The 14,573-nt window shown below is 39.0% G+C and overlaps 1 protein-coding gene across 4 annotated transcripts in view; it reads left to right on the top strand.

Annotated features, from left to right (window-relative positions):
- The window catches only part of SLC12A7 (solute carrier family 12 member 7), a 339,376-nt gene extending 330,648 nt beyond the window's left edge, over positions 1 to 8,728 (top strand). For all 4 annotated transcript variants that reach the window (XM_048839506.2, XM_048839505.2, XM_075125474.1 and 1 more), the window contains 2 exons: positions 3,425 to 3,558; positions 4,207 to 8,728. In XM_048839506.2, the coding sequence (XP_048695463.2) occupies positions 3,425 to 3,558; positions 4,207 to 4,298 (226 nt within the window). In that variant the 3' untranslated portion in view covers positions 4,299 to 8,728. The remainder of the gene's footprint in view (positions 1 to 3,424; positions 3,559 to 4,206) is intronic.
- The last annotated feature ends 5,845 nt before the right edge of the window (positions 8,729 to 14,573 follow it).

Here is a 14,573-nt window from a genome sequence, read left to right as displayed (position 1 = left end):
GCAATCGGCTGAACAACAGGTAGGAATGAGTGGACTTGTAGGTTCTAACTTTTCACATTGTTTTCCTTTTCAGTGAATTTATGTAAAATAAATTCTGCATTTGTAAGTGGCTCTTTCATGACAAAGAGATACTTGGATGAGGTGTATTGTACATGATATAGTACTTGGATGAGGTGAATTGCAAAATACTATTTCTTTTGTTTATCTTTTTTACAGTGCAAATATTTGCAATAAAAATAATAATATGATGTGATCACTGAACACTGTATTCTATATTGTAATTGAAATCAATATATTTGAAAATGTAGAAAAACATCCACAATCTTTATAATTAATTTAAATTGGTATTCTATTATTTAACCGTGAGATTAAAACTGCGATTAATTGCAACTATTTTTTCATGTAGTTAATTTGTTTTGCATTAATCGCTTGAGTTAACTGCAATTAATTGACAGTCCTAGTAAATATGGCTGATGGTTACAGGCATAAAATCATGTGGTTTATCTGGATTTTAACTTTGTTTCCAAAGCCACAAACCTTGGAATTATACATCTCCCTTTTTTATTAATCTGCCTATCACAGCTGGTGATATATTGCCATAATTTATCCTTACTTTGAGACTGCTTCTGTTCTAATCCTCATTCATGCCCTAATCAATTCCTAACTAAATCCATCATTTTATTTTACAGTCTTCTCACATCATTATCCTTTAAACTACAGAGAATCCCAAAAGTTGAGTCCAAACTACAGTAGAACGTCAGGCTTACGAACACCTTGGGAATTGAGGTTGTTCATAACTCTGAACTGTTTGTAACACTGAACAAGTCGTTATGGTTGTTCTTTCAAAAGTTTACAACTGACCATTGACTTAATACAGCTTTGAAACTTTACTATACAGAAGAAAAATGTTTCTTTCCCTTTATTTTTTTTTAGTAGTTCATGTTTAACACAGTACTGTACTGTATTTGCTTTGTGTGTGTGTGTGTCTGCTGCTGCCTGATTACATACTTCTGGTTCCAAATGAGGTGTGTGATTGGTCAGTTCATAATTCTAGTGTCCTTAACTCTGAGGTTCTACTGTATTTTCTTGTTCCAGAAAGTGCCAGTCATCTGTCACCTTCACTGAGTTCCTATCCAACAACTTCTCCAATTAATAATTTCTTCATGTTAGATATCCCTTTTAAAAGAAAACCTTACGTGTTGGATGAGAAATTCTGTTCTCACAATTTTGCTGTAATTTGAAGGCATCTGAGGGGAGGGAGAGTCACATGGACAGTCCCTTTCCCTTCTTTTACTCCCCTCCCTCACCCCAAGCCAAGTCCAAGAGATGCTGTATTTATAAGGTAGCTTTTCTGGAGTCCCAGAGAATGAGCTATAGCCTTCTTCTGCCTGCCAGACAACCCTCACTCTGCCAGGGCATTGAGTCAAACCAGCATGCCAGGGCCTCATCACCCAAATGCAACTCTGATATCTCATTAAAACTACAATGTTAAATAAAAACATATGGGAATTAGCATAGGTCAGCACAGCAGTAATCCCATCGACAAAAGACATCATCACTGCTTGAGAAGGGGGCTTCCTTCCAAAAGATCCCACATACCATGAAAGAGGTCTGCATAGAGTTTCAAAGCTTCAGTTGTGGCCATTTAGATGACAGGTGTGCCTGTCATTTGTAAGCAAAATGTAAGCACCTTTCTTGTGGCTGGTGGGAGCAGAAGTGATATCTGCTTATGTGGAAAACAAAGATCTTAGAGGCAGCACAGTGGAAGTCACCCAAGATGTCTAATAATTTTTACTGAAGCCAGGACAAAACTGATTTCAATAGGACTACTCAGAAAAATGGAACAGCTCTGCAATACCCAAGACACCCTGATAAATTCTGATATCTGGTCATTGTATCTATTATGTCCATTTCTATATCTTTTCACACCAGTGAACTCAGAAGCCTGTCCATATAACTTATTTCTAGAGACAGAGACAAACAACAAGGAGAAAAATGTCATAACAAAACCATTGTGAGATTAATTAAAAGAATGATTAAATCATAGAATCATAGAATATCAGGGTTGAAAGGGACCTCAGGAGGTCATCTAGTTCAACCCCCTGCTCAAAGCAGGGCCAATCCACAACTAAATCATCCCAGCCCATGGTTTTGTCAAGCCTGACCTTAAAAACCTCAAAGGAAGGAGATTCCACCACCTCCCTAGGTAACGCATTCCAGTGCTTTACCACCCTCCTAGTGAAAAAGTTTTTCCTAATATCCAACATAAACCTCCCCCACTGCAACTTGAGATCATTACTTCTTGTTCTGTCATCAGCTACCACTGAGAACAGTCTAGATCCATCCTCTTTGGAACCCCCTTTCAGGTAGTTGAAAGCAGCTATCAAATCCCCCCTCATTCTTCTCTTCTGCAGACTAAACAATCCCAGTTCCCTCAGCCTGTCCTCATAAGTCATGTGTTCCAGTCCCCTAATCATTTTTGTTGCTCTCCACTGGATGCTTTCCAATTTTTCCACATCCTTCTTGTAGTGTGGGGCCCAAAACTGGACACAGTACTCCAGATGAGGCCTCACCAATGTCGAATAGAGGGGAACGATCACGTCCCTCAATCTCCTGGCAATGCCCCTACTTATACAGCCTTCTTGGCAACCAGGGCACACTGTTGACTCATATCCAGCTTCTCGACCACTGTAACCCCAGGTCCTTTTCTGTAGAACTGCTGCCTAGCCATTTGGTCCCTAGTCTGTAGAAGTGCATGGGATTGTTCCATCCTAAGTGCTAAGACTGGTGGTGTCTTTGGGTGTTATTGCCAACAACTAACCACTTTGCTACTTTCTCATATAGTTTCCCATTATGAATTGAATTTCATTCAAAGATTTTATAGTATGACTGTCATTTAACTTATGCTGGGATTTTCAAAGGAATTTAAGGGAAATCCCACTGTATCTGCAGAGTCTTGCTACAGTGCATTTAGAAATGCTATAACAAAGATTGTGTCTGAATTTCCATTATAAATCCTTGTTTTGCATTCTTCCCTCAATTAGATTTCTAGGAATCTCTATCAATCTATATCCACTCCTTGGCTTAAATTTCACTTACAAGGAAATTGTCCTGAAAGCAGTACTCATGTTTAGATTTCATTTTATTTTGAAGGAAAGTATTACCAATTTTAAGTTAAAAATTATAGCCCTTCTTTCATAAACCATCAAAATTGGACTTGATTTTTAATAAATGAGTAACTATAATTATAGAAGTTAAGATGTACTGAGATCTAAGTTTAATCCTTTTAGGCATCTCCTTCTATTACAAGTATGACATTTTCAGCTAATTATCATAGTTCACAAATTTATCTGTGGTGTACAGATTAAAATAGTTATTGGTTACAATAACATTTTTACTGTAGAAAAGTTTGTTTCTGTACTAGGAATCAGTCAAATGTGAGAAGAATGCACACTGCTGTGAAGCTCAATGGAGTAATATTAAATAAGTCACAACATGCTCAGCTAGTTTTATTGAATATGCCCGGACCTCCTAAAAACAAAAAAGGGGATGAAAACTGTATCCTATGCTTTGTTGTTTTAATGGTGAAGTATACTATATTACAAAAAAGTAACAATATCATACAGATCAACAGTTGCATAAATTAAAGTTGTTATTGCTATGAATGAGTAGAATGAGCATGTGTATATCTGTTTATATGTATATAGGGGCTGTGTGCTTTTTTTGTCTGTACTGTGGCTTTTTTGTTCGTATTTTAACTAGAGAGACCTATGCCTTTAAGACCAGTGCTTGCAGAATGTTTTCATGAAACCAAAAGTAGTGGGGGAAAATGTTGTCTTTGTTTAATGATAACACTCGTATTCTGGGTTCAGTTTAATCTAAAATGCTTAGATAAAAATAATAGAGTTTAATACCAATTTTATTTATTTATTAGTATTTCTGGGGTGCCTACATAGATCCCAACATTTATTACTCCTTCGTGATCTGAGCTGGGAGGCTCTTTGCATGCTGGGACCTAAAATGGTTGTGGCTGCACTTCATGAAAGATGAATGTGTTAGGTGCTTTAGGCAAGTTATTGGATGCAGCTGCTGCACTTGCACTTTGGATGCAGGAATACAATTTATTAAGGGTTTTTTAGTATTATGTTTAAAGTTTGTTTTATTTCTTGTCTATAATCTTAAAACCTTGACTTGATTGTCCTCCAGACATGGAGTTTTTGGAAGTTTTGACAGAAGGTCTGAACAGAGTTCTCTTAGTGCGAGGTGGTGGACGTGAAGTGATCACCATTTACTCCTAATGCTGTTACAGAATATGAACAGATTAACTGCGGTAATTTGAACAGTTGAAATGAAATTACCTGTGTACTTGAAATGATGCACCAGCTGAATCTTCTGATCATGTGTTCTGCTTTCTTTCAAAGGAATCTATCTGAAATTATTTACTACATAGATTTATCTTTATAGAAGAAATTTATATATTGTAGTATTAAATAAATGCTAAATATCAGGAGGGTATTTTTTTAAGCAATCTTGGTGTGAGACCCAAGAAGGGAAAGGTAATTTTTATGGCCGATGTAGCAACTAATGTTTTAAATGTGCATAATCAGAGAAAAAACAGAATCTGCATTTTTAGTAACATTAATTGTATTATTTTGCTTCTACAAAAGGATAATTAAATTATGTTAAAACCTTCCAAGTTTATCAACAAAATATGAAATATTTCAAACAAGAAACCCTGGTCTTATTATTTTGTCCTCTTGACAAATGCTGCTGTGGTGCATCTGTGACTGTTGTGATCACAGTTTCATCTTAGGTCTCCTGGTTCATATTGATTCAGAAATATGTACAAACATTTGACATATTTAATTATTTGACATAAAAGGAATTACCTGTTTTCAAAATTGGTTAAATAAAAATTCACAATTCAGCCATTACTAACTACTATAATTCTTTGCATGGTGACAAGTATCAGGGGGTAGCCGTGTTACTCTGTATCCACAAAAACAACAAGGAGTCCAGTAGAAAGAAAAGGAGTACTTGTGGTACCTTAGAGACTAACACATTTATTTGAGCATATGCTTTCGTGAGCTACAGCTCACTTCATTGGATGCATTCAGTGGAGTCCAGTGACACCTTAAAGGCTAACATATGAAGACAACATACGAAGACACACATATGGTCTGAAGAACTTCTGCCTTGCAATCTGAAATCAGTTTAAGCCCTAACCCATTTTCCTCTGCATTCTTTACACCCCACACTCATTTTGTGGTGGAGCTGAATGTATAGCTTTAAGCTGATGCTAAATAATTTGTTTGGGAGTGGAATGTGGGGGTGGTTTTTTGAAATAAAATTGCTAGTGTGAAATGTTAGACTTGAGCCGGGGGCCCTCATCTGTGTATGGCAGTGTGACGTTAGAGCTGGCCTCACACCAAAATTATCGATGCTTTGTCTGCTTAGGTGGAAAATTTGAAATTATTATTATTAAAGACAAAAGCCAGTAGAACACTTCAATCTTCCTGGACATTCTATAACAGATTTGAAAGTAGCTATACTTGAACAAAAAAACTTCAGAAACAGACTTCAAAGAGAAACAGCAGAACTAAAATTCATTTGCAAATTTAACACCATTAATTTGGGCTTGAATAGGGACTGGGAGTGGCTGGCTCATTACAAAAGCAGTTTTGAGTCTCCTGGAATTGACACCTCCTCATCTGTTATTGGGAGTGGATTACATCCACCCTGGTCCTCCACGTGTGAGGTAACTCCCTTCTCTTCATGTATCAGTATATTTATGTCTGCATCTGTAATTTTCACTCCATGCATCTGAAGAAGTGGGGTTTTTACCCACAAAAGCTTATGTTCAAATAAATCTGTAAGTCTTTAAGGTGCCACCAGACTCCTTGTTACTATAATTCTTTTAAATTACCTTTTTTGTATGTTCATCTAAACTTAACTTTGCTGACTTTACTAAGTTATAAAAAAAATGTATGACCCCCTTTGCACCGCTGCTATGTAAGGATAATCTCCAAATGGAGGTGAAGGTATTCTACCTACTCTTTCACACACAGTTCTTTAATGCTTGTAGCACACTGCATTCCAGTGATCCCAGGGTTAGTGAATGGCTCCTTGGGGGCTATTGCATTTTGGAGCAGTCTGAGAGCTGAAACCAGGACTTGAGAATTTTAGCTATCTCCTGTTTAGATGATGGATATAGCAAGTGATGGGGAAGAGAATAGGGACAGTAGGGCATTTATATATCATATGTCTGTGATTCTGCCTTGTGATGGGTGATGATTTTCGACATACGGCATGCAATAGTCAAATTCAAATGATAAAACTGAAGTGTAGGAAATAAGGAGGCTCACTTTGACCAGTTAAGTGTAGTCTTCTGCTTTAAATTAAATGCAGGGACAGTCACCCTATTTCTTTTCATTATTTTTATTTCTTGAAAGAAAATCTGATTTTCTGAAAACTGACCTTTTTTATAAAATACATAAATGAAGAATTTCTTTGCCAACTGAATTGGGAGTAAACTATTACATTTGTAAATATTTGTTTTATATAGTATTTTTCAGCTTTTTATTGTTAATACACCTCTGTGCATTATGACTGGCCATAAAATTAAGTTTATAAATTACATCTTAAAACTATTTGTCACTGCCCAGTGTTTCTTGATACTGAAAATATCTGGCCACAAATACTGCAATAGCACCTAGGGACTATACTAGTTTAAGGGATGTGGCATAATTACACTAAAGACAAAGTGCAATGTGTAAAATAAAATATGTTTGTTATTTTGTGCAGGGAACATAATTTCATGTTTTAAATGATAGATCTGCCAATATATTTTCAGTAAGCATTTCAGCTAAATCATTTTTTCCACAAATTTCATTGATGAAGTATATATTCAGTCATAGATAAAAATGGCTTATAAAATGTATTCTACTTATCAACTCATTTTACATTTTGTTTTGTTTGTACAATACTATTTACTGTTTATAGTCTCTATAAAGAAATATTTTTACACACACTTATAGCAACCTTAGAAGTAAATGCTGTACATTCCAGGCCCTGTTTTGAAAGATATCTTCAATAGATTTGCTGCAGTATGTCTAAACTTGCACATTTTTTGTTTTATGCTTTCTTTTCAGTTCTCTGGTTTAGAATATTAGAGTATGTGGTCAAGTAGTTATGTATACCAAAGCTCATTCAATATTATAACTGAAACACACATCCTAGACTCCTAGATAGATGTCTGGGACTAACTCAGTGAATAAAAAATGTGCAGTGCAGGTGCAAAATGTGTGTCCCTCCAACAGATCCACTGCCAGGACCCTTCAATTCCACCAGCTCCCCCCCTTTTCATCCAGGTCCCTCCAACAATTCCCTTGCTGGGACCTTACCAATTCCAGCCAATTCTGGGGGGACTTCCAAGTCCCCCTTTTCATCCAGGTCCTTCCAGTAATTCCCTTGCCGGGACCTTACCGACCACCCCCCCTCATAGGAAGGGTTAAGGTGGACTATGATGATGGGGGCGTTGGCTCTCTGCTGTACCTATCATAGGAGTCCCCAACTGCCCCCCAGCTTGCTCAGTTACCAAGCACCTCTCCTTAATTCCTTTTCCAGGCCATTTTTCCGTTCTTTTGTGCCTTAATTTATGGAGTACCTGCACTGAACATCCTCTATACAGTTAAATAAAGAGTTGCGACATATGGCCTACCGCCTGTGCATGAACAGAGCCCACCTGAACCTGCTGCAAGGAAGGCAAAAAGCCCCCCACTGCACAAGGCCAATATGGTGGTAAGGGAAAAATTCCTTCCCAGACCCCCTTAGCAGGGCGGCTAGCATAGTGTCCACAGCAGATATAGCTAAACACCCGGCATATTTGTTACATAATGAGGGAGGGAGGGAGGATGGGTGCTACCCAGCCTGTTCCAGGTAAAGAGAGTGGCCAAGCCCATGCTGATCTTTTTAAACCCCCCTTACTAGGTGGTGAGTCATCCAGCACGCTGACTGCTCTTCCAGCAGTCTTACGTCTCTCCTCCTCCCCCCAGAAAATGCCAGAAAGCTTTGCCCTCCTCTCCTGGCCAGCCAGACAACCACACCCCTGCTTGAAGTGCACGGTGGTGATTATGAATATGTACCTAAAAGAATGTAGAAACTATTGGTTCTGAAATAGCAGAAAGAAATCCATCTTCTCTTGGATGCAATACCATAAGCTACTCTAGCCATTAATAAGAATTAGGGGTACACATCGAAGTGCAGCATTTTTCAGTGTATGCAAATATGGCTTTTAACTTAATAAGTATTTTTTTTTCAAATATGAAAGTCACAATCCTTGAAACTAATAGTTATGAAAATTAAGAAAATGAATTATGGCTACAAGAACATTTTGCAAAAAGAAAAGGAGTACTTGTGGCACCTTAGAGACTAATAAATTTGTTAGTCTCTAAGGTGCCACAAGTACTCCTTTTCTTTTTGCGGATACAGACTAACACGGCTGCTACTTTGAAACCTGTCATTATGAAAAGAACATTTTGGTATTACAGCATAAGTACTTGCCAGATATAGATATCCTAAGTTACCCTAAGGTTATTTTTTGTTTGTACTAAAATATTTGCAAGATCATTATCTTATCGCTATACGAAAAACTTTTGTAAATGTTTAGAAATGACAATGTTTCCCTTTGTTTGTGTAGGTGTTCACAAATAAATAAAACTGTCTGAAACCACTGTCTGTACTACACATTCTTGTTGATACTCATGTGAAAAACAGTTGATGGGGAAGATACACAATACTTTAAGCTCTGTCAGTACTAACCAAGTAATTTGATTGATGTCACGTGTATCGTTTCAAATTTAAATATAAAATTATTTGACAAAAAAAGACTGGTGAATAATAAAAATTACAAGAACATACAGAATTTTTCACAAGTTGAATCCAATGCAGGACCAAATGACATAAACTGCTACATTAAAAAAACAAAAGCAAAACACAGCTAAATTAAGTCAATCCATGTAATATAAATAGATGTAGATGCAAATAATTCATGAAGAGTAATGCCAAATAGAGTGGGTAGAATTCTTACCACATGTGTGATTAGATGAAAAACATTCCCTGTATAGAGTGACTAATAAAAATTAAAACCCTGCTTAGACTATTATACCCATCCACAAGTATTTGTTTTATTATATTATTATTATTTTATTTTTTTAATCTATATAGTTCACAGTTTTCTAATGGAAGAGGAAAACACAACTAATTTCCCTAAGTAAACACAGACATTTCAAAGAAGAGCGGATTTTGATTACCAGTCTTCAAAAAGTACTTTGGAGCTACACAACTAGAAAATATTGCATAGCATGCCCAGAGGCTAATTTCTACCATATAGCTAGGAATTTTAAAAATTGCACTCCTACTCTTCTTACACAGAGTCAGAAATGCAGTTTATTACCATATTAATTAATATACTTGAAATTATATAGTTATGATTTATTTAAAGTAATTTATTTGTTTGTGAGCACCATGTGTGGGAACAGGAAAGAATCCCCCCACACATGCCCCTGGGCAAATTGGCAATGACCTTGGGAGTTTTTGGCCTTCCACTGCAGCATGGAGTGCAGACTGATTGCCAGGATCGTCTGGGTACATCTCAGTTAATCAGTTTCCATTGCAGGGCCCTTGGGCATTAATGCACCTCCATCCCTTCTATTCTCTGCTTGTGGCACTTAATAGTTTAGTCTCCTGAGGACTATAATGCATTGATGCAGCTGCATCTCTGTAAGCTCTCTAGCGTAGCCGCTCTAAGCCGACAGGAGACAGATTTCCTGTTGACTTAATTAATCCACCCACAATGAGCGGGGGGCAGCTATGTCAGCAGGAGAAGCTCCAACATAGCACTATCTACACCAGTGTTTAGGTTGGTGTAACTTATGTCACTCAGTGGGGTGGCTTATTCACACCCCTAGTGACATAAATTATACCAACATAAGTGGTAGTGTAGACATAGCCTTAGTTTAATTTTAGTTGTTGGGATTAGTGTGTGAGTGCTGGGTGGTGTTGGTGGCATGTGATATACACGTCAGACTAGGTGGTCTGGTGATCCCTTCTGATCTCAAATTCTATGACTATGAGTATTGTAACATACTTATGATTTATTTAAAGTCATTTTTGACTGTTTACACATTCTTACAAAACATAGGATGTCTTTGAAGATTGCATTTGTATTTCCAAAAGTTGAGATATAATTAAATCACAATTATTTATATTTTCACCTTTTGAAGCGTTATTATCTGAAAATCCTATGATACCATATTTTAGGTAATCTGAAAGTTAAGTAAATGACAAATGTACCTGGCCCAACAAGTGGGCAATAAGCTCTCTCCTGTGAGATGGAAGGTAACTATTAACCAGGAAATAATTCTTTGAAATTTCATTTAAATCATTTAAAAATCATATCATTTAAAAAAAAATCCAATCTTGATATAAAAATTGCCAGTAATGGACAATCTACCATGGCCCTTGCTAAATTATTCCAATGATTGATTACTCAACTGTTAAAAATGCGTACCTTATTTGTAGTCTAAATTTGTCTAGCTTCTGCTTCCAGCCGTTAGATCTTATTATAACTTTATGTGCTAGAAGAACCCTCTGTTATCACATTTCTGTTCCCCTTATAGGTACTTCTAGATTGTGATCAAGTCACCCCTTCACCTTCTCTTTGTTAAGCTAAATAGATTGAGGTCCTTCAGTCTATGACTATAAGGCATGCTTTCTAATCCTTTAATCATTCTCATGGCTCTTCTCTAAACCCTCTCCAATTTATCAATATCCTTTTTGAATTGAGGACACCAGAACTGGACACAAGATTACAGCAGCAGTGGCATCGGTGTCAAATACAGAGGTAAAATGACTTATCTGCTCCTACTCCAGATTCCCTTTTTTATGCATCCAAGAATTTCATTAGCACTTTTGGCCACAGAATCACACTGGGAGCTCAACTTCAGCTGGTTACCCAGCATTATCCCCAAATCATATTTTGAGTAACTGATTCCCAGGATAGAGTCCCCCATCCTGTAACTATAGCCTACATTCTTTGTTCCTAGATGTATATGTTTATATTTAGCCATATTAAAATGCGTATTATTTGTTTGCACCTAGCTTACCAAGTAGTCCAGATTGCTCTGAATCAGTGATGTATCCTTTTAATTATTTACCACTGTCAAGGTTCCTCCCCCACTCTGAACTCTAGGGTACAGATGTGGGGACCTGCATGAAAACCTCCTAAGCTTACTTTCACCAGCTTAGGTTAAAACTTCCCCAAGGTAAAAATTAATTTTATCCGTCGTCCCTGGATCTCCACTGCCACCACCAAACTCTAACTGGGTTTACTGGGAAACGTAGTTTGGACACATCTTTCCCCCCAAAATCCTCCCAACCCTTGCACCCCACTTCCTGGGGAAGGTTTGGTAAAAATCCTCACCAATTTGCATAGGTGACCACAGACCCAAACCCTTGGATCTGAGAACAATGAAAAAGCATTCAGTTTTCTTACAAGAAGACTTTTGATAGAAGTAAAGAAATCACCTCTGTAAAATCAGGATGGTAGATACCTTACAGGGTAATTAGATTCAAAACATAGAGAATCCCTCTAGGCAAAACCTTAAGTTACAAAAAAGACAGACAGACAGGAATAGTCATTCTATTCAGCACAGTTCCTTTCTCAGCCATTTAAAGAAATCATAATCTAACAGATACCTAGCTAGATTACTTACTAAAAGTTCTAAGACGCCATTCCTGTTCTATCCCCGGCAAAAGCAGCATACAGACAGACCCTTTGTTTCTCTCCCTCCTCCCAGCTTTTGAAAGTATCTTGTCTCCTCATTGGTCATTTTGGTCAGGTGCCAGCGAGGTTACCTTTAGCTTCTTAACCCTTTACAGGTGAGAGGATTTTTCCTCCGGCCAGGAGGGATTTTAAAGGGGTTTACCCTTCCTTTATATTTATGACACACCCCCAAAATCTCAGCTAGGGTGAAATGCTGGCTGGGATTTCTTCCTGGAGCTCTAAGAAAAACAGAGTTAATAAGACACATGCACCTCTAAATATACTACCAAGTACATAAAGACTAACAATATTTTCCACATCTCAAGATCGATTTTAACCAGTTGATTCTGGGAAACTTTCATGGGAGAGTGCATCAGCCACTTTGTTAGAAGCTCCTGAGATGTGTTGGATGTCGAAATCAAAATCTTGGAGAGCTAAACTCCACCAAATAAGTTTTTTGTTATTGCCCGTGGCGGTATGAAGCCACTGTAGTGCAGCATGGTCGGTTTGCAGGTGGAAACGCCGTCCCCAAACATATGGGCGTAGCTTTTCCAGGGCGTAGACAATGGCGTAACATTCTTTTTCACTGACTGACCAGTTGCTTTCCCTCTCAGACAGGTTTTTGCTGAGAAACACTACAGGGTGAAATTCTTGATCAGGTCCTTTCTGCATTAAAACTGCTCACACCACGCTCGGATGCATCTGTGGTTACTAGGAATGGTTTGTCAAAGTCTGGGGCCCTTAGCACAGGGTCAGACATGAGTGTCGCTTTAAGCTTGTTAAAGATCTTCTGACACTTTTCGGTCCACTGAACGGCATTTGGCTGTTTCTTTTTGGTTAGGTCTGTCAGTGGGGTGGTGATTTGGCTGCATTGCGGTACAAATCGACTGTAATAACCGGCCAAGCCTAAGAAGGATTGAACCTGTTTCTTTGACTTTGGGACAGGCCACTTTTGGATAGCATCCACTTTGGCCTGTAGAGGGTTGATAGTTCCTTGACCCACCTGGTGTCCAAGGTAAGTCACTCTGTTTAGTCCTATTTGACACTTCTTAGCCTTAACAGTTAGTCCTGCCTCCCTTATGCGATCAAGGACTTTTTGTAGATGTTCCAGGTGTTCTGCCCAGGAATCCCAAAATATGGCCACATCGTCAAGGTAGGCGACTGCATATTCTCCTAATCCCGCTAGGAGACCATCTACAAGTCTTTGGAAGGTGGCGGGTGCATTCCGCAGCCCGAAAGGGAGTACATTATATTCATACAGCCTGAGATGTGTGGTGAAGGCTGACCTTTCCTTGGCAGATTCATCTAGCGGTACCTGCCAGTACCCCTTGGTTAAGTCCAAGGTAGAGATGAACTGGGCCCGTCCCAGTTTCTCTAATAGTTCATCTGTGCGTGGCATTGGATAGTTGTCTGGGTGAGTTACAGCATTTAGCTTACGGTAGTCCATGCAAAAACGTATCTCCCCATCTGGTTTGGGAACTAGAATCACTGGAGATGCCCATGCACTTCCAGAGGGGCAGATTACACCCATCTGTAGCATGTCCTGGATCTCCCGTTCTATAGCAGTTTTAGCTTGAGGAGACACCCAGTAAGGTTGGACTTTAATTGGGTGAGCATTACCTGTATCAATGGAATGGTATGCCTGTTCAGTCAGTCCTGGGGTGGCTGAGAACGTTGGCGCATACCTAGTGCACAGCTCCTTGATCTGCTGTCGCTGCATACGCCCAAGGGTCATGGAGAGGTTCACCTCTTCCACGCCACCAGCACTTTTCCCTTCGTAGTAGACACCTTCAGGCCACTCAGCATCCTCTCCTCCCTGGGCTGTAAACTGACAAACCTTTAATTCTCTGGAATAAAAGGGCTTTAGAGAATTAATATGGTACACCTTAGGCTTTCGGTTGGAGTGGGGAATGCTATGAGATAATTAACAGCTCCCAGGCGCTCCTGGACCGTGAATGCCCTTCCCACGATGCTTCCATTTTATGGGCCTGGAGCACCTTTAAGACCATGACCTGGTCTCCTACTTTGAAGGAATGCTCTCTGGCATGTTTATCATACCAGGAATTTTGCTCTTTTCGAGCATCCTGTAAGATTTCTTTAGCAAGGGCTAAAGAGGTTCGGAGGGTGTTTTGTAGGTTGGTTACAAAGTCCAGAATGTTAGTTACTGGAGAAGGTGTAAATCCCTCCCATTGCTTCTTCACCAACTGTAATGGCCCCTTAACCTCACGGCCATATACAAGTTCAAATGGGGAAAACCCTAAACTGGGGTGTGGTACAGCTCTGTAGGCAAAGGGCAACTGCTGCAGCACTAGGTCCCAATCATTGGAGTGCTCATTTACGAATTTACGTATCATGGCCCCCAAAGTTCCATTAAACTTCTCCACCATGCCATTTGTTTGATGGTGGTAAGGAGTGGCAACCAAGTGATTTACCCCATGAGCTTCCCAAAGGTTTTCCATAGTTCCTGCCAGGAAATTAGTCCCTGCATCTGTGAGGATGTCGGAGGGCCAACCTACCCTGGCAAAAATGTCTGCTAGTGCCTGGCACACACTTTTAGCCCTGGTGTTGCTTAGAGCTACTGCTTCCGGCCATCGGGTGGCAAAATCCATGAAAGTCAGTATGTACTGCTTTCTTCTGGGTGTCTTTTTCAGAAAAGGACTCAGAATATCCACAGCTACTCCCTGAAATGGAACTTCAATGATGGGGAGTGGCTGGGGAGGGGCTTTGACCTGGTCTTGGGGTTTTCCCA

Source organism: Caretta caretta, chromosome 2 (genome assembly GCF_965140235.1).
Source record: "Caretta caretta isolate rCarCar2 chromosome 2, rCarCar1.hap1, whole genome shotgun sequence".
Taxonomy (NCBI): Eukaryota; Metazoa; Chordata; order Testudines; family Cheloniidae; genus Caretta; species Caretta caretta.
The sequence above is the reverse complement of the archived record's forward strand: the minus strand, read 5'-3'. Positions and strand labels throughout refer to the sequence as shown.